General features: G+C 42.1%; 1 protein-coding gene across 2 annotated transcripts; it reads left to right on the forward strand.

Annotated features, from left to right (window-relative positions):
- Positions 1-688: 688 nt before the first annotated feature.
- Positions 689-13,194, forward strand: LOC139420837 (grpE protein homolog 2, mitochondrial-like). 2 transcript variants are annotated; one of them, XR_011635544.1, is made up of 5 exons: positions 777-955; positions 9,456-9,615; positions 9,765-9,846; positions 10,182-11,932; positions 12,872-13,194. XR_011635544.1 is itself a non-coding variant. In XM_071171180.1 (4 exons), the coding sequence occupies exons 1-4, from the start codon at positions 873-875 to the stop codon at positions 10,505-10,507; spliced, it is 651 nt and encodes a 216-aa protein (XP_071027281.1). In that variant the 5' UTR covers positions 689-872; the 3' UTR covers positions 10,508-13,194. The 2 variants fall into 2 exon arrangements, 1 of the variants encoding a protein (XP_071027281.1); XM_071171180.1 differs by having other exon boundaries at positions 689-955; positions 10,182-13,194.
- Positions 13,195-20,056: the final 6,862 nt, after the last annotated feature.

Below are 20,056 nucleotides of genomic sequence, written 5' to 3' on the forward strand. Positions count from 1 at the left end.
GTGATGGTAGGAGTGAAGTTTTTGGAAAAAGTGGACCCTTGCCTTTTGGCTGATTCATTTGAGATTTCAGCACGGATGAAAACAGAGTTGGGTGCTGTGGAATCAGTGAGGGTAACCAGAGGTTGTCTTGTATGTGTTTCTGCTGGTCAGAGGGAGCAGGCGCTCCATGTTAAACGAATGGGGACAAGAGATGTGAATTGTTTTGCTCTTAAGAAAAGGGCGCCATTCAAAGGAGTGATTACTTTGGTAGAGGTAAATGTGAAAGCTGACCAACTGAAGGGGAAGATTCCCCGTGTTTGTGATGCTCGTCGTTTGGTGCGACGCAGACAGGGTGGCGTGTTTGGAGAAACAGAAGATCCCATGGCACCTTTCGTAATTGTAATCTCACCCATTAATTTCTTTTGACTGGTCATTTTTGACCGGGAACACCACAGGTGTACAAAAGTTAAATTAAACACCCCAAATCATCCATTTGTGAGTGTAGTGTTAGTGTAGTGTAGTGTGAGTGTAGTGTTAGTGTAGTGTAGTGTGAGTGTAGTGTTAGATGGTAGGGTATTTGTTGTATTTGATGTATTTTTTTTGATAAGCAAGGTATAAAGGAGTTATACTCCAGTCTAGTAGGTGGCGGTGATGCAACATTTATTGGATGCCAAACACCGTTAAACCTCATCGAAGAAGAACCCACTCTAGCAAACGAACCCAGCTTTGCCCATCGCTTGTCTGTCTGCAAAGCCTCCGCAAATGAAAACTTGTGGTGGTGGGGAACGACCCCGCCCACAGCCGACGGTGTGCCCCTGCAAGTGGTTTCTCTCCACAGGTCTGGCTTTGTTCTGCTGTAATTGAATGTAACTAGCTAACAGAGTCTGAATAATATGGCCGTGCGCTGTCTTTTCTTGGCTCGGAAAAATCTCAACTGCGCCGGCAGATTACAACTATTTTTGTCGAATGATCACAGGTGAGGTTTGTCAACATATCCCTCTAGCTATTTAAAAAAATACAGTGTAAAGTAAAGACACAACTTTCAACGCTGCGGGAACAAGCTTGCTGTACAAAAGCTATCTAGCGAGCTAACGTTGCTTTTAGCAAAATTAGTTCGTTTAATAGCGTTAACGGTTAGCTCACTTTTGACAGTTTTAGATTAAGTCAGTGTTCGCTAGCTATCTAATTTATGCTTCATAACGAGTTAACTAGTTATTTGTCGGGAAGTCGAAGGAATGGGCTGCTGCCATAAAATAGCGTTCCATCCCAATTGGCGACAGTTTTCATGCGACTATTCTAAAATCTGCATAAAAACAATGAGCATTTTCCCACCAGAAATGTTTATCATATTGACTAGTCTTTGCGTGATGATTTCAACATACATTTTGGGGTTAAATTACCATGTACCGAATAACAAATACAAGTTAAATAGGTTTCTATCGCATTTAACTCTACTGGCGATTTTGTCACAAAGAAAATGTGTGTTATGTAGCGAATGTGCCCACTGATGTTGGCATATGCACTCTAGCCAACATCTTGCATATACAGTGCGGGTGTAGGGTATAGCCTACATGATGAGATTAGTATGGACAAAAGAGCGAAATTATTTTTATTTGTCAAACAAATATCGACTGTCTTGTCACCAGAATAAAACCCTCGATATTTATGAAAAGGGGCATCACCTTGCACGTTCACCACCCTGTGAAGTTCATCATAATTTATTTGATCTGTAGTATAATAAACTGCATACTTTACCGAGTCGTAGTGGGAGGACCACACATGTCATCGCGTGACTCTAAGTTTACTTCGATATGATGGTTATTATATCAATATGTGCGCATAAAAGCGTTTCCACCGCCATTTCTCGCATAATTAATTTTACCGACACAGAAAGACATTGTCTAGCATATTTTGTTTTGTTGACATTTGGAATGTTTACAATAAATCTGTAGTTCCACCAGGCCTGTGATTACGTTGTTTATCCTACATATACTTTACTCTAAAAGGTTGGATGGAAACCTGGCTACTGACATTAGAACCAGGATCTGCACATTCAATATGTAAATTATTTCTAAACTAGAGCGCACAGTTACTTTGTGCATTTTTTAAAATGTTTTGCTAAATGGTTAAACTAGTGAGATGTGATTACAGAAGAAAAAAATCTTGAGTTTGCTTCATTTACTGTCATCTTAAATGAAGATATAGCAAAATAATTGAATATGTAATTAATTTATATTACGCTCTTTTCCATGATGTGGACAGTATGTTATTACATGACATAAACAGACGTTTTGACCACATCAAATTGGGGGGAATTACCTTTCTTTATACCTCAGTGGGAATTACACATCCCTTTTGACCAAAAATTGGGAATGTTAGTATAAAGCTTTTTGGTCAACAAGATCAGTTGCTTAAAACAGATCAATATCTTTGGTGTTGTACTGTTGATTTTGTCATATGTGCTGGGGGTCGCAGCTGTCATTTTCTTTCTCATGGCCCAAAAAGTTCAGGGGGGGTTTCTCTATGAAAGTTGCCGGCCATACACACCAAGACACAGATTTGACCGACAAACTATCAGTTAAATAGCAGCCAACTATTGTCACAGATTATGTTTACATACACACTAATAATTCAATATTAAACTGATTATGGCAGTTATGGAAGTAGTCTTGTAAACACCATACTCTGCTTATCTTGTTTGGCTTAAGGTCAAAATCGAAGTAAGAATACACCAATTAAAACACCTGGTTTTCTGAGCAATCTTTCAAACTATTAGGAGATGTAATTCGGCGTTGCAGTGGCAAATTTGATCTGCACACGTGCCGCACCGGTAGCGCAAGTCTCCCTCTTATGTGTGAGTGAAGTGAGTTTGTAAAAACTGAAAGTATGCATCTTAGAAATAGTTTTCACATAAAAATAAAACATTATTCACAAAAATAACATGGTCAATGTGGTAGAAAGTTTGTTTTGATTGGCGATTTTCTGCATTTATCAAAGTCTCATCGGCTAGACTGATTTCAGAGGTGTCCATGTAAACAGGATTATTAGGGAAATCGTTATTCTTGAAAAGGATGTAAACGTTTTAAACACATTGTATTAATCTGACTATTCACAATAATCACATTATTGTATGCATGTAACTGAGCTCACTGTTCATATCCTATGGCAGGTCTAGCCAGCAGATCTGACCAGCTTGCTTACAGCCTGCACTAGGGTCAGACAGCATTTCTATGTATATTAAGACATTGTGGAGCCGGTGCGAGATATGGCTTGGAAAACATACAGTGGGGCAAAAAAGTATTTAGTCAGCCACCAATTGTGCAAGTTCTCCCACTTAAAAAGATGAGAGAGGCCTGTAATTTTCATCATAGGTACACTTCAACTATGACAGACAAAATGAGGAAAAAAAAGACAGAAAATCACATTGTATGATTTTTAATGAATTTATTTGCAAATTATGGTGGAAAACTTTAGTTATTGACCAAATACTTATTTATCTCAATACCTTGTTATATACCCTTTGTTGGCAATGACAGAGGTGAAGACTTACAGAAAACGTTTGACAAGGTTTTCAAACACTGTTGCTGGTATTTTGGCCCATTCCTCCATGCAGATTTCCTCTAGAGCAGTGATGTTTTGGGGCTGTTGCTGGGCAACACAGACTTTCAACTCCCTCCAAAGATTTTCTATGGGGTTGAGATCTGGAGACTGGCTAGGCCACTCCAGGACCTTGAAATGCTTCTTACGAAGCCACTCCTTCGTTGCCCGGGCGGTGTGTTTGGGATCATTGTCATGCTGAAAGACCCAGCCACATTTCATCTTCAATGCCCTTGCTGATGGTAGGCTTTGTTACTTTGGTCCCAGCTTTCTGCAAGTCATTCACTAGGTCCCCCCGCGTGGTTCTGGGATTTTTGCTCACCGTTCTTGTGATCATTTTGACCCCCCGGGGTGAGATCTTGCGTGGAGCCCCAGATCGAGGGAGATTATCAGTGGTCTTGTATGTCTTCCATTTCCTAATATTTGCTCCCACAGTTGATTTCTTCAAACCAATCTGCTTACCTATTGCAGATTCAGTCTTCCCAGCCTGATGCAGGTCTACAGTTTTGTTTCTGGTGTCCTTTGACAGCTCTTTGGTCTTGGCCATAGTGGAGTTTGGAGTGTGACTGTTTGAGGTTGTGGACAGGTGTCTTTTATACTGATAACAAGTTCAAACAGGTGCCATTAATACAGGTAATGAGTGGAGGACAGAGGAGCCTCTTAAAGAAGAAGTTACAGGCCTGTGAGAGCCAGAAATCTTGGTTGTTTGTAGGTGACCAAATACTTATTTTCCACAATCATTTGCAAATAAATTCATAAAAAATCCTACAATGTGATTTTCTGGCTTTTTTCACATTTTGTCTGTCATAGTTGAAGTGTACCTATGATAAATTACAGACCTCTCATCTTTTTAAGTGGGAGAACTTGCACAATTGGTGGCTGACTAAATACGTTTTTGCCCCACTGTACCTCAATCCAGGGATGAGAAATGTGTTGTACTCCGAATTGCCCTTTATCTCAACTGTTACACAGAGAAGATTAAACGACTGCTAGTTTTTAAGTTAGCAGTCCTTCAATCTTCTGTGTAACAGTTGGGATAGTGGAACAATTTGGAGTGCAATGCATTTCTCATTCCTGGATTGAGGTACGTTTTCCAGAGCCAAATGTTACCGGTATTGATGCTGACGTCTAGCAGCTTTGGTTTGACTCTCTCAGGCAGGATGAAAACGACTACACCGACCATGATCCTTTGCTAGTTATGGCCACTTTTTTTGTGCCATTCAGCAAAATGGTAAGCTTCAAATTCATACTTCTGGCTTCATGTGCCATTGGGAGTTTTCCATAGGAATAAGTGGATGACATCAGCGCTATCACTATCTACTGGTTTTAATGTGTATGCTTTGAACTTCAGAGAGTTGGCTTAACGTTGGACCAGAGCTAATGTTAGCTAGCTAGCTAACAAGCTTCTGGGTGCAGAGCAGCACTAGAATTAAAAACACTTCTTACCTTTTTTAAGTTAATAAATGCAATGTGAAACGTGAAAACTATAGTATCCTCAATTAACTTTTTCAATGCTAGTTATTTCTTCTCTAATTAAAAATATCTGTCCCTAATTTCGGAAACATGCTTCGGAGGGGCGGGTAACGTACACACACACAGGCAAAGATTTCCCCAAAAACTTGCATAAACACAGCGAATATAATGTAGCCTACCTGTTTGTGTAACTTGGAGTAAACCGCCAACTGGGATAACAAGTCCCCTGCCTGTACTTCACATAGAAATTACTTCATGTCACAATGTTTTCACCCAACACTTTCCCTGGTTGCCACTACTCTTGCACTCTAAATATGTAATCTGTCTCATCACAATTTTAAGTCACGCCCCCAAAAAATTGAGGTAGGGTGGCGTTTTATCCCAAGTTACTCTCCAATTGACCAGTGTTACATTTTGCCCCACTCTCCTCTATACACTCACTGTGAATTGCCAAGAGGTAATGTGCTTAGCCATGCTGCTAAAAAGTATTTGTTTTTAAAATGGTGCTGTAAGCGCATATTTAGAATTTCAGAAAAAAAGTAGGGATGGAAAGCTGGGATCCCCCTCTTCAAATCAAGTTGTATTTGTCACATGTGCCAAATACGACAGGTGTAGACTGTACCGTGAAATGCTTACTTACAAGCCCGTAACTAACAATGCAGTTTAAGAAAAATATTTATTAAATAAACAAAAGTAAAAAATTAAAGAGCAACAATAAAATAACAATAACGAGGCTGATACTGATTCAATGTGTGGGGGGTACAGGTTAGTCGAGGCAATTAAGGTAATATGTAGATAGGGGTAAAGTGACTATGCATAGATAACAAACAGTGAGTAGCAGCAGTGTAAAAAAACACAACAAATAGTCTGGGTAGCCATTTGATTAGGGATATAAGCTGTAAACCTGTCTAGGACTAGCGGAGCCCCTCACCGACAGCCAATGAAATTGCAGGGCGCCAAATTCAATCAACAGAAACCTCATAATTACATTTTCTCAAACATACAAGTATTAGGCATAATTTTAATGATAAAGTTCTCGTTAATCCAACCACAGTGTACGATTTCAAAAAAGCTTTTCGGCGAAAGCAGATCATATCATTATGTTAGGTCAGCAACTAGTCACAGAAAGCATACAGCGATTTTCCAAGCAAAGAGAGGAGTCACAAAAATGTATCACTAACCTTTGATATTCTTCATCAGATGACACTCCCGGGACAACATGTTAAACAATACATGTATGTTTTGTTCGATCAAGTTCATATTTATATCCAAAAACCTCAGTTTACATTTGGCTTTGCCTCTAAAACATCCCGTGAATTTGCACAGAGCCACATCAAATCACAGAAATACTCATAATAAACATTAATAAAAGATACAAGTGTTATTCACAGATTTAAAGATATACTTCTCCTTAATGCAACTGCTGTGTCAGAACTTTACGGAAAAAGCAAACCATGCAATAATCTGAGTACGGCGCTCAGACGACATACACAACCCACAAATATATCCGCCATGTTGGAGTCAACATAAGTCAGAAATATATAAATGTAAATATTCACTTACCTTTGATCTTTGTCAGAATGCACTCCCAGGAATCCCAGTAAACACACATGTTTGATTTGTTCCATAAAGTCCATAATTTATGTCCAAATTCCTCCTTTTGTTAGGGTGTTTAGTCTACAAATCGAAACTCACGAGGCGCGGGCAAGTCCAGCGGAAGTGTCAGGCGAAAATTCTAAAATGTTATATTACTGGTCGTAGAAACAAATCAAACGATGTATAGAATCAATCTTTAGGATGTTTTTATCATAAATGTTCAATAATGTCCCAACGGGAGAATTCATTTGTCTGTAGGAAAGCAATGGAATGAGAGGTAACTTTCTCATGACCGTGCGTCACAAGACCGAGGCTGCTGGCAGATCTCTGACTCAATCCCCTCTCATTTGGCCCCCCTTCACAGTAGAAGCCTGAAACAACATTCTAAAGACCTTTGACATCTAGTGGAAGCCTTAGGAAGTGCAAGATGACCCATATCCCACTGTATATTCAATAGTGGCTGAGTTGAAAACCTACAAACCTCAGATTTCCCATTTCCTGGTTGGATTTTTTTCTCAGTTTTTTGCCTGCCATATGAGTTCTGTTATACTCACAGAGATCATTCAAACAGTTTTAGACACTTCAGAGTGTTTTCTATCCAATACTACTACTATGCATATATTAGCATCTGGGACTGAGTAGGAGGCAGTTTACTCTGGGCACGCTTTTCATCCAAACGTGAAAATGCTGCCCCCTATCCATAAGAAGTTAAGAAGCCTTTTGGACCTAGACACTCTAGTACCGCTTGCCATGCGGTAGCAGAGAGAACAGTCTATGACAAAGGTGGCTGGAGTCTTTGGCAATTTTTAGGGCCTTCCTCTGACACCGCCTGGTAAAGAGGTTCTGGATGGCAGGAAGCTTGGCCCCAGTGATGTACTGGGCTGTATGCACTACACTCTGTAGCGCCTTGTGGTCAGAGGCCGAGCAGTTGCTATGCCAGGTGGTGATGCAACTAGTCAGGATGCTCTCAATGGTGCAGCTGTATGATTTTTTTGAGGATCTGAGGACCCATGCCAAATCTTTTCAGTCTCTTGAGGGGGAATAGGTGTTGTTGTGCCCTCTTCACGACTGTCTTGGTGTGTTTGGACCATGATAGTTTGTTGGTGATGTGGACACCAAGGAACTTGAAGCGCTCAACCTGCTACACTACAGCCCTGTCGATTTAAAATGGGGGCGTGCTCGGCCCTCCTTTTCCCGTAGTCCACGATCATCTCCTTTGTCTTGATCACGTTGAGGGAGAGGTTGTTGTCCTGGCACCACATCCCTATAGCCTGTCTCATCGTTGTCGGTAATCAGGCCTACCACTGTTGTGTCGTCAGTAAACTTAATTATGGTGTTGGAGTCGTGCTTGGCCACGCAGTCATGGGTGAACCGGGAGAACGGGAGGGGACTGAGCACGCACCCCTCAGGGGCCCCCGTGTTGAGGATCAGCGTGGCAGAAGTTGTTGCCTACCCTTATCACTTGGGGGCGGCCCGTCAGGAAGTCCAGGATCCAGTTGCCCGAGGGAGGCATTTAGTCCCTATGTCCTTAGCTTAGTGATGCGGTTTAGGTGCGCTAGAGTGTTTATCGCTGAGCTGTAGTCGATGAACAACATTCTCACGTAGGTGTTCCTTTTGTCCAGGTCGGAAAGGGTAGTGTTGAGTACAATAGAGATTACGTTATCTGTGGATCTACTCCAGGCTTTGCTACATATCATCTACAAAAATCCCAATAGTTAAAAAAGCGTTTTTGACAACATACTGAAAAAAGGTAACGGAACAATACTCAGAGAAGTTCATCTAAAAATGGATCTAAACATTGCAAAGTTTTGGCAAAGACTGTGATATACACACTGTTCCCCATCATCTCCACATCTTGGGTATTTATCCCTCGCTCCAGTGGTGTAGTGGAGGGTATATGCTGCCGTATACCCACTTTTTTGCATAAACTCACTTCGTAATCCCCACTGATGTGTATCAAAGCAGTGTAGTGCTGGTGTATGCCGTATCAATTATGTAGTGCAATAGAGAAATTATACACAAAGTAGCCTACACAATCGCAAAGCACGTGAAATATATCAACATGCGTGCCACACACATGGCTAGTTTCAGTGGAATATCAGGCGGCATTGGCAGCAAGAGCGCTCAGCTTTCAACTGGTTGTTGCATGGAGCAGCTCACAGAATTGAACGATGACCGGCCGTGACTGGGAGTCCCATAGGGCAGCGCACAATTGGCCCAGCATCGTCCGGGTTAGGGGAGGGTTTGGCCAGAGGGGCTTTACTTGGTTCATCACGCTCTAGAGACTCCTTGTGGCGGGCCGGGTGGCTGCAGGCTGACCTCGGTCGTCGATTGTACAGTGTTTCCTCCAACACATTGAGGCTGGCTTCCGGGTTAGGCTGGTGTTAAGAAGCGCGGTTTGGAGGTTCATGTTTTGGAGGACGCATGACTCGACCTGCGCCTCCCGAGCCCGTTGGGGAGTTGCAACGATGAGACAATATTGGAATTAGGATAAAAGGGGGATAAAATACTAAAAATATTACAAAAAAATTGGTCCAAAGTGTTGGTTAAATCTTCGAGATGCGCAATTCAGTCATGTGCTGTTTGAATTAATTTCTAAAGCCTTTCCCAAAAAAACTACTAAATGTTGACTGCAGAGTAGGGCCTTCCTGGCAGAAGGATTTCATGATGATTTGTATTTATCAGGAGGGCATTTATTTTCCAAGCTCTGCCATTACATGTAGGCCTACATTGTAGCCTACACTACAGAAACACCGCTAGCCAAATGGTCTCTTGCTAGGTGCACAATTGAATAATGTTTTGCTTTCCAGGGCTTTGATTGGCCTGTACAGCACAGCGGCAAAGCATTGGGGAACAGGTGATAATTGCAATGGTGATGACACCACAGATGACTCCGGCCATGCGATGACCAATGTGAAACTGCTGGAGATGAGGGCCAGCAAGCTGGAGGAGCAGGTCAGGGAGCTCACGGTAAGAGCCTCGATGGCGGTGAGAGTAAGGAGGAAGATTCTTTGTCTTGACTGGTGCTACCTACAGCCGGCATAGATTTGTTTAGATTTTCCCCTGGAAATACAAAGAATTTAATCACGTATGATATACTATACTGTATTGTATTTCAGGAAAGATACAAAAGGGCCATGGCTGACTCTGACAATGTTCGAAAAAGAACTCAGAAGTTTGTCCAAGACGCCAAGCTTTTTGGTGAGATGTTTTTTCTCCTACCCTGACATCATACCTAGTATGGTCCCTCTACTTCAGTGGTATTCATTTTCGCCTGAATTTCTGGGGAACCCAATTTTTTTCCCACCAGAATTTCTGCCGATTCCTCCCCAAATCTAATGACATTTGTACATCAATAAATAACCTTCAATTCATAAAATGAAAATAAGCTACATTTACTACAAAATACATTTCCTCAATAAAATTGTTTTTCCAATGATCGTTCTCAACTTTTGCATATTGTTCCCCGCAAAGAAATACCCCACTGCTCTACTTTGTGCAGTTCTAATTCCTCTCCCTTACCACCACTCAAACAGGGATCCAGAGTTTCTGCCGTGAACTGGTTGAGGTGGCTGACCTGCTAGAGAAGACTACAGACAACCTGCAGGAAGAGGAGGGCCAGAGGCTGGCTCAGGTCCAGGACAGGCTGCAGGGGATCTTCACAAAGCACGGCCTGAATAAGATGAGCCCTGTTGGGGATAAATACGACCCTTACCAGCATGAGATAGTATGCCACACTCCTGCTGAGGGAGGGGAGCCCAGCACCGTTACTGTAGTGAAACAGGATGGGTACAAGCTCCACGGACGCACCATTCGTCATGCCCAGGTGGGCATCGCTGTGATGAAGCAGGAGCAGGACTAGGGCTTGTGCTAGTCTCTGCCCTCGCTGTAGTACTCTACTGTCTGCACCTTACAGTTCTAGCTTTGCAGCAATCCTTTGTTTTTGAATGATTTTACTGTTTTAGTGGGTTGTTCCAATTTGGTTAAGTTCTCATTATGTACAGTCATGCAGATAACAACTTATTTAACCCTTTTTCTATATTCTACAATCTGAAAATAATGGGCTTGTTCACATTCTTCTAGAATATAATCATTTTTAGATTGTGCCTAATCATGTGAATGTGTTAGTGTTTTCCATAAGTGCCGGTCGTCGGCTAAATAGCCGATAAGACTCATTGTAAGCCGGCTACTTCATAAACTAACTAGGCTTTTAATTTAGAAGTTTCAATTCGCTAGTCAGAAAAGTCTGTATAGCCTTCTCCCACTTGAATGAATGACATGCACCTTCTAGTGATGTATTGATAGGACAGGTACCTGTCAGTCAAAAAGTGAGCAATGACAGGGAAACTGATGGTTTGTCCCTCTGCTGTCTGTCCCAGCTCTCAATACCTATTATTTTTTGTATACTGTGGTTGGCTGCAGTCTAATCGTTTCACGGAGGAGGGAGAGCATGATGCTTATTTTTCCATCTCCTTTGAGTGAATTAACACATCCCATATAAAGTGGTAACAATGAGTTGAAATCCACTTATTGTTTTATGGCACATTCATTTTTCTTTTGCGTGTTTCATAGGCCAATACAGCCACGGAGTGAGGCGCGTAGGCTGTTTACTGTGCTTTGATTGACGACCGAACTGCAAGTGTTTTACTAGTTTATAAAAGGTGTCGAACTGACGGAATAAAGTCAATCTCCTATATCCCTTCACTATTCATAAATAATACAGCGTAGTTATATGTCCATTGTATCGCATCGGGTCAAAGAAACCAAATATCTTGTTTTCTATTTTTCCTAGGATTCGTAGCCCATGACAAGACTTGCCAGTGTAGGGTCTTTTTGAACGGATCTGTTTGGTGAGCGGAAACAAATCGCTGCCTTTCTTTTGATCCTATCAGTATCGACACATGCTCCAACGACACACTTGGTGAATGTTCTTTCTGCGTGGTGTTTTGGGAAACGTTACATCTTTGGTTATTGTGGGAAAGATGCATAGTTAAAACACACGTAAGCCTTTTGTTCCTTTGGGAAACCGAGCCCTGGGAGGGAAAGTCATCACTATTAACGTAATTTAGCTGTGTATATTGGATTGAATCAGGACATTAGAATGTACCAGAGGCCACCAAAATAGAGCTTGTTTTGTCAAAAAAAAAATCTCAGGAGGCATGCCCACCTTGACCTCTCAGGCCCGGATCTCCCTGGCTGGCTGCTTTTTCTATTTGGCTGGCTACTCCATGTACTTATGGAAAACACTGGCGTTAGCTATTTTACTAACATTTAAAGATATGTAAAGGTACTTGAGGATATTGTTATACTGCATATTTGCATAAGACCTGGTTGAGGAAAACATTTTTGTTTACTAATGTGAATGGAAGATAGGTTTCCTTTAAGGACCCCTTATAATACTGTGAACGTCTCTGGTTTCAGGTCCACATACATTTCTCCCACATTATTATGTGGACTGTGTACATTTCTAGAGGTTACATTAATCACGCTGCACTTCGGAATTGTTTAGTTTTTTCTGTATGTGAGCAAGTAAGTAATTAAGTTCTTGACGTTTGAGATAATCTGTGATATTAGAGGATGGGATGGTTACGTAGAATGTGCTGTTACCTGTAATTGTCCCTTATGATGAAGGTGGCACCTTTTACATTGACAATGTTGGGATTTATGTATTTATATAGACTAATGTTTAACATTACCCACAGAGTATTGTGTATGATGCAGCTATGAAATAGGTTCAGTTAAAGCCACTTTTAAGAAGGATCTTTGAGCCTTTTAAAACATATAGATAGTATGGATAACATTTTCTATCAAGTAATTTTGCCTATAAATGAAGCACCACACATGTGTGGTTGAGAAGCTATGGTGTTCTCTAACAAACTATTTTGCTTTCAGACTACCACAGTACATCACATTATTGCCTTAAACAATTTTTCCAATACATTTATTTTCACTTGAGTTTAATAATTTGAAATGTGGAGGTGGGTTCTGCAAGGTGATCCATTTTTAGATTTGGAAAAGGGAAGTTTGAAGCTAGCCCTCAAGTTGGAAGAAGAGAACACCAGGAACATGACATTTCTTGCTTGTCGAAAAGGGTAGAAAGATTGAGTTTTTCTGAAGGCCCGGTGGTAGTGAAGATCGGTAGTCCTACTCCGCAGCCTGAGTATCAAACATTATTTGTGAAGTGGACTTTGTCATGTTTCCATCCACAGTTTTTATGCAAGTAAAGTCATACCGTATATATATATTTTAAATGACAGCTGTGATGGAAACAAAGTTTTGGTACAATTTTATAAAGGCTGACCGATAGTGTTTGTTTGACATGGTGGGATCTTTGTCTGTCAAATTAATTATGTGAGAAATGTCAGTGGAAACACCTTTTGTGTGCAAATATTTATATAATAACCGTCATATCGAAGTAAACTTGGAGTGACATAATATGGTGTGTGGTACTATTAGGCTGATGATTACATAAGTTATGAACTTCACAGGGTAGATAAAGTGCACAGTGATGAGTTTAATGTACCTTTCCAATAAATATTGAGGGTCTTATTCTGGTGACATGATAATCAATGCTTGACTGCCATTTGACAAATATAAATTATTTTGCTGTGTGTGCAGGAGGGCATGGGACGAAAGAGTGTAGTTTCAACTGTAATTACCAATTGGATACCACGGAATTGGGAGACATCTGGGGATGTCTACACATAGACCTCCTGACATTTGTGGCATTCATTGCCACAGTTAATAACTGTACAGTACAAGTGACGAAGAAATCAAAGAAACTGGACATATTTGTGGCTCCAGCAAAAACATTTCTGGGCCTGCAGCGGAAAACTTCAGGTTGCAATCGTAACCCTGGTTCTCTGATAGTATGAGTGAGATATTTCACTTATGGGATACGCCCCTAGCGTATTCGTCAGAAGCCTTTATTACACTACGCCAGCCATAGTTGGCTGGACGTCGAGACGTGTGCATTGGGGAAGGGTGTCCCTCCTACTCTATAAAAGGTCAGATGCGGTGTGTCTGAGTCATTCAAAAATAAGCAACACCTCTTCTTTGCTCAAGGAGGGTGGTCTAGTGAAATGCCTCACTCATACTATCAGAGAACCGGGGTTACGGTCTTAAACTAAAGTTATTTTTCAAGTATTTGTTTCGGTATTTCCCTCATGGGATATACGGTCTCCCGTATTGCCAGACAAGCTCATCCTGACGACTGACTGCCCTGTGCGATATATCACACAAATGGGCATTTCCCCTCAGAAGATCCTACACATAAAACAGTATGTGCCAGGGTCGGTGCAGTGACATCGAGTCTAAAATGTTGCAAATGTATGAGGTGAAGCCCAACTCGCTCTTGATCAAATATCTTGGATAGATAGGGCCTTAAATAAATCCCAGGACGTAGCCATTCCTCTAGTAGAATGAGCCCGTAGCCAGCAGGAGACAGAAGACCTTTAATCTCTCACTAGTGAGTGCTTTACCTGTGTAAGGTTTCGCAGAGGAAACAAACAGCTGATCACATTTTGTGAACCCTTTAGTCCTGTCCATGTAGATGCGTGCTTACTGGGCACAACTTATGCAACCATTGATGTTCCAGTTCTAGTAATAGCGCTGTCTTAAATGAAAGCATCTTCAGATCCACCTGATCCAGGGTCTCAAAAGGCTGTTGGCATAGAGCATCCAAAACAACTGACAAGTCCTGTGATGAGGCAAGCTTTTTGGATACTGAACGCAAACGATGTGCAACCTTCATAAAACGGGCGACAAGGGGGGTGTTGCCCCCCCTGTCGTACTCCCAAATCCCACATGACAAGCCAAAATAGCTGCCAGATGTACCTTAATAGTAGAAAAATGCTTTCCTTTGTCTAATAATGCCTGTAGAAATGACAACATTACCGGGACAGAGCACTGGAATTGCACTGTGATCTGTGATTTAGTGCACCATTTCTCAAATGCGCCATTTACAATCTTAAAGGGACCTGGTTGCGGATGCTCTAGCACTCTGAATAGTCGAAATGGCATTTTGGGGAAGACCGGCAGTGTTCAAATTGAACTCACGGACCAGGCCCAGAGTGCCAACCGTTCTGGTGAGGATGAAAAATCTCCCTGCACAGTAGGTCCCGACGCAAAGGGAGGGGCCACAGTTGACTGCAAATTAGTTGCGTGATCTCCGCTAGCCCGTTTTTCTCTTGCCAATGTGGTGCTATTAGTATGAGAGATAGACCCTTCTCCCGCACCCTGGATAGGGTGGGAGAAATCAGGGACAGTGTGGGGAATGCATACAGGAGGACTCGTAACCACTCGTGCGCCAACGTGTCCACTCCCATCGGTGCATCCTGTTCCTCGGAAAAGAACACGGGAGACTGTGTATTCTCCCTTGATGCATAAAGATCACTGCTGGAATGCCGAAGTCCAAACCTGATTGGCTCCCTCTGGGTGGAGCTTCCACTCCCCATATAGGGGGTTCCCCGTGGAGAGTAAATCTGCCCCCAGATTTAGTACTCCTAGTACACGACCCTCCAGAAATAGGAAAAATGATTTTAATGCCAGGGACACAGCAAGGAGTTCCAGGCAGTTTATGGCAGTAGAAAGGAGATGAGGTCCCCACACTTTGTTGACCATTCTTCCCTCGTGGGTCGCACCCTAACCCTAAAGAGACGTGTCCCTCGACTACTTTTCCGGATAAAACAGTGCCCATCTGAGCACCCTGTGACAGAAACGTCTGGTTTCTCCAGGAGTGCAGTACTACTGTGTAATCTATGGCGACGTGTACACCGTGATGTTTGTGACGTAATGGGCTCAGACCTAGAGAAGTTACCCAGCATTGAAACCCAGTCATATTCAGGCGTCCTAATTGGATGACTACCAAAGCCGCTGCCATCAAACCTAGCAGCCTCAGGCATGTATTGAAAGAGACCAGGTTCCCTCTGCAAAATAGTGCTAAGCAATTCTTTCACTGAATGGCGAGCTTTGAATGATACCGAATCTAGGGTTAAGCCTAGGAAAGAGATTGTCTGCATGGGAATCAGAAAGCTCTTTACTGTGTTTATTCTGAAACCTCAAAATGTCAGGTGTTCCAAGAGCAGCTAACTGCGTTCTAAGACATCTTGTCTCGATTGAGCGCACAGCAGCCAACCTTCTATGTATATGTCATCAGCTGAATGCCCTTTCTCTGAGTGGGGCTATGGCTGCCTCGGTTCACTTCGTAAAAACTAGAGGTGACAATGAGAGCCCGGCAGACTTGTTTACGTGTTGCTGTGCGTTTTGTTGCCAACCTTACTTTGCTACCTGACAACTTTACGATTTTTACTTTTTAATTACCGTTTATATTTTGGGTTTTTCCCTCAATCAACTTTTTTTTCATTCAACTTTTTCACTCCGGACACTTTATCTAGACGTGGTTTGTCAGGACCTCCAATAGCCGAAGCTAAGTAGTAACATTAACATGATGTCTTCTAATTGCAGTCGCTGTACTCATAATATACAGGAGAATGATCGCCTTACGGCGAGGAAAGCTGTGCTGCAAGCCCAGCTTCAGACGCAATCGTTAGGCAAGGGTAATTTCAGTGTAGGAAAGGATGAATCAGCGTCTGTGCCACCAGTAAGTACAGATAGTAACGTTAGTATAAATCCTATCGCACGGTCCCCGCAGCCGGACAAATTTCTCATGGTTTCTGGAAGGAAATGCTGTAAGAATGCTCAACCGGTGTCGCTCATTCAGCCGACAGAAACTTTCAACTGGTTTTCCCCATTAAGCCGCGAGTTGGAGTCTGAGGCCGAGCCTTCTCTTGTCTCTACTTCTCCCGTTACGGGGTCTGAGATGCCGAAGCTTTTAGCTTGCCATTAGCTCTGACAAATTGAAAACGCTAGTCATTGGCGACTCCATTACCCGCAGTATTAGACTTAAAATGAATCATACAGCGATCATACACTGTTTATCAGGGGGCAGGGCTACCGACGTTAAGGCTAATCTGAAGATGGTGCTGGCTTAAGCTAAAACTGGCGGGTGTAGAGAGTATAGAGATATTGTTATCCATGTCGGCACCAACGATGTTAGGATGAAACAGTCAGAGGTCACCAAGGGCAACATAGCTTCAGTGTGTAAATCAGCTAGAAAGATGTGTCGGCATCGAGTAATTGTCTCTGGCCCCCTCCCAGTTAGGGGGAGTGATGAGCTCTACAGCAGTCTCACAACTCAATCGCTGGTTGAAAACTGTTTTCTGCACCTCCCAAAAGATAGAATTTGTAGATAATTGGCCCTCTTTCTGGGACTCACCCATAAACAGGACCAAGCCTGACCTGCTGAGGAGTGATGGACTCCATCCTAGCTGGAGGGTGTTCTCATCTTATCTTTGAACATAGACAGGGCTCTAACTCCTCTAGCTCCACAATGAAATAGGGTGCAGGCCAGGCAGCAGGCTGTTAGCCAGCCTGCCAGCTTAGTGGAGTCTGCCACTAGCACAGTCAGTGAAGTCAGCTCAGCTATCCCCATTGAGACCGTGTCTGTGCCTCGACCTGGGTTGGGCAAAACTAAACACGGCGGTGTTCGCCTTAGCAATCTCACTAAGATAAAGACCTCCATTTCTGTCATTATTGAAAGAGATCGTGATACCTCACATCTCAAAACAGGGCTACTTAATGTTAGATCCCTTACTTCAAAGGCAATTATAGTCAATGAACTAATCTGATCATAATCTTGATGTGATTGGCCTGATTGAAACATGGCTTAAGCATGATGAATTTACTGTGTTAAATGAGGCCTCACCTCCTGGTTACACTAGTGACCATATCCCCCGTGCATCCCGCAAAAATGATGTTTTCGTCTTTTCAGCTTCTAGTCATGAAATCTATGCAGCCTACTCAATCACTTTTTTATAGCTACTGTTTACAGGCCTCCTGGGCCATATACAGTGTTCCTCACTGAGTTCCCTGAATTCCTATCGGACCTTGTAGTCATAGCAGATAATATTTTAATTTTTGGTGACTTTAATATTCACATGGAAAAGTCCACAGACCCACTCCAAAAGGCTTTCGGAGCCATCATCGACTCAGTAGGTTTTGTCCAACATGTCTCTGGACCTACTCACTGTCACAGTCATACTCTGGACCTAGTTTTGTCCCATGGAATAAATGTTGTGGATCTTAATGTTTTTCCTCATAATCCTGGACTATCAAACCACCATTTTATTACGTTTGCAATTGCAATAAATAATCTGCTCAGACCCCAACCAAGGAGCATCAAAAGTGGTGCTATAAATTCACAGGCAACACAAAGATTCCTTAATGCCCTTCCAGACTCCCTCTGTCTGCCTAAGGACGTCAGAGGACAAAAATCCGTTAACCACCTAACTGAGGAACTCAATTTAACCTTGCGCAATACCCTAGATGCAGTTGCACCCCAAAAAACTAAACACATTTCTCATAAGAAACTAGCTCCCTGGTATACAGAAAATACCCGAGCTCTGAAGCAAGCTTCCAGAAAATTGGAACGGAAATGGCGCCACACCAAACTGGAAGTCTTCCGACTAGCTTGGAAAGACAGTACCGTGCAGTATCGAAGAGCCCTTACTTCTGCTCGATCATCCTATTTTTCCAACTTAATTGAGGAAAATAAGAACAATTCTAAATTGCTTTTTGATACTGTCGCAAAGCTAACTAAAAAGCAGCATTCCCCAAGAGAGGATGGCTTTCACTTCAGCAGTAATAAATTCATGAACTTCTTTGAGGAAAATATCATGTTATTAGAAAGCAAATTACGGACTCCTCTTTAAATCTGCGTATTCCTTCAAAGCTCAGTTGTCTTGAGTCTGCACAAATCTGCCAGGACCTAGGATCAAGAGAGACACTCAAGTGTTTTAGTACTGTATCTCTTGATACAATGATGAAAATAATCATGGCCTCTAAACCTTCAAGCTGCATACTGGACCCTATTCCAACTAATCTACTGAAAGAGCTGCTTCCTGTGCTTGGCTCTCTTATGTTGAACATAATAAACGGCTCTCTTTCCACCGGATGTGTACCAAACTCACTAAAAGTGGCAGTAATAAAGTCTTTCTTGAAAAAGCCAAACCTTGACCCAGAAAATATAAAAAACTAATCGGCCTATATCAAATCTTCCATTCCTCTCAATTTTTAGAAAAGGCTGTTGCGTAGCAACTCACTGCCTTCCTGACGACAAACAATGTATACGAAATGCTTCAGTCTGGTTTTAGACCCCATCATAGCACTGAGACTGCACTTGTGAAGGTGGTAAATAACCTTTTAATGGCATCAAACCGAGGCTTTGCATCTGTCCTCGTGCTCCTAGACCTTAGTGCTGCTTTTGATTCGATCGGTCACCACATTCTTTTGGAGAGATTGGAAGCCCAAATTGGTCTACATGGACAAGTTCTGGCCTGGTTTAGATCTTATCTGTCGGAAAGATATCAGTTTGTCTCTGTGAATGGTTTGTCCTCTGACAAATCAACTGTAAATTTTGGTGTTCCTCAAGGTTCCGTTTTAGGACCACTATTGTTTTCACTATATATTTTACCTCTTGTGGATGTCATTCGAAAACATAATGTTAACTTTCATTGCTATGCGGATGACACACAGCTGTACATTTCAATGAAACATGGTGAAGCCACAAAATTGCCCTCGCTAGAAGCCTGTGTTTCAGACATAAGGAAGTGGATGGCTGCAAACTTTCTACTACAAACTTTCGGACAAAACAGAGATGCTTGTTCTAGGTCCCGAGAAACAAAGAGATCTTCTGTTGAATCAGACAATTAATCTTAATGGTTGTACAGTCGTCTCAAATAAAACTGTGAAGGACCTCTGCATTACTTTGGACCCTGATCTCTCTTTTGACGAACATATCAAGACTGTTTCAATGACAGCTTTTTTCCATCTACGTAACATTGCAAAAATCTGAAACTTTCTGTCCAAAAACGATGCAGAAAAATGAATCCATGCTTTTGTTACTTCTAGGTTAGACTACTGCAATGCTCTACTTTCCGGCTACCCGGATAAAGCACTAAATAAACTTCAGTTAGTGCTAAATACAGCTGCTAGAATCCTGACTAGAACCCCCAAAGAAATTCCTAGCCACCGTGCTTCAACACCTGCATTGCTTGCTGTTTAGGGTTTTAGGCTGGGTTTCTGTACAGCACTTTGAGATATCAGCTGATGTACTAAGGGCTATATAAATCAATTTGATTTGAAAGGGAGGACCAGAAATTCAAAGGTTACACCTAGAAAAGCAAATCTGAGAAATTTCCTCTGAGGAGGATATATTTAGATGTGAAAGTAAGTGTCCTTTAGGTTGACGGATACGAACCTGTTCTTTCCAGCATACTAGGCCCAAGACGGTGGCAACAGAACACAGCCCAAAGAGAAGACTTTGGGAAGTATCTTAGTGAACGTAGCAGAG

The sequence above is a fragment of the Oncorhynchus clarkii genome, chromosome 12, assembly GCF_045791955.1.
Source record: "Oncorhynchus clarkii lewisi isolate Uvic-CL-2024 chromosome 12, UVic_Ocla_1.0, whole genome shotgun sequence".
NCBI classification, from domain to species: Eukaryota; Metazoa; Chordata; class Actinopteri; order Salmoniformes; family Salmonidae; genus Oncorhynchus; species Oncorhynchus clarkii.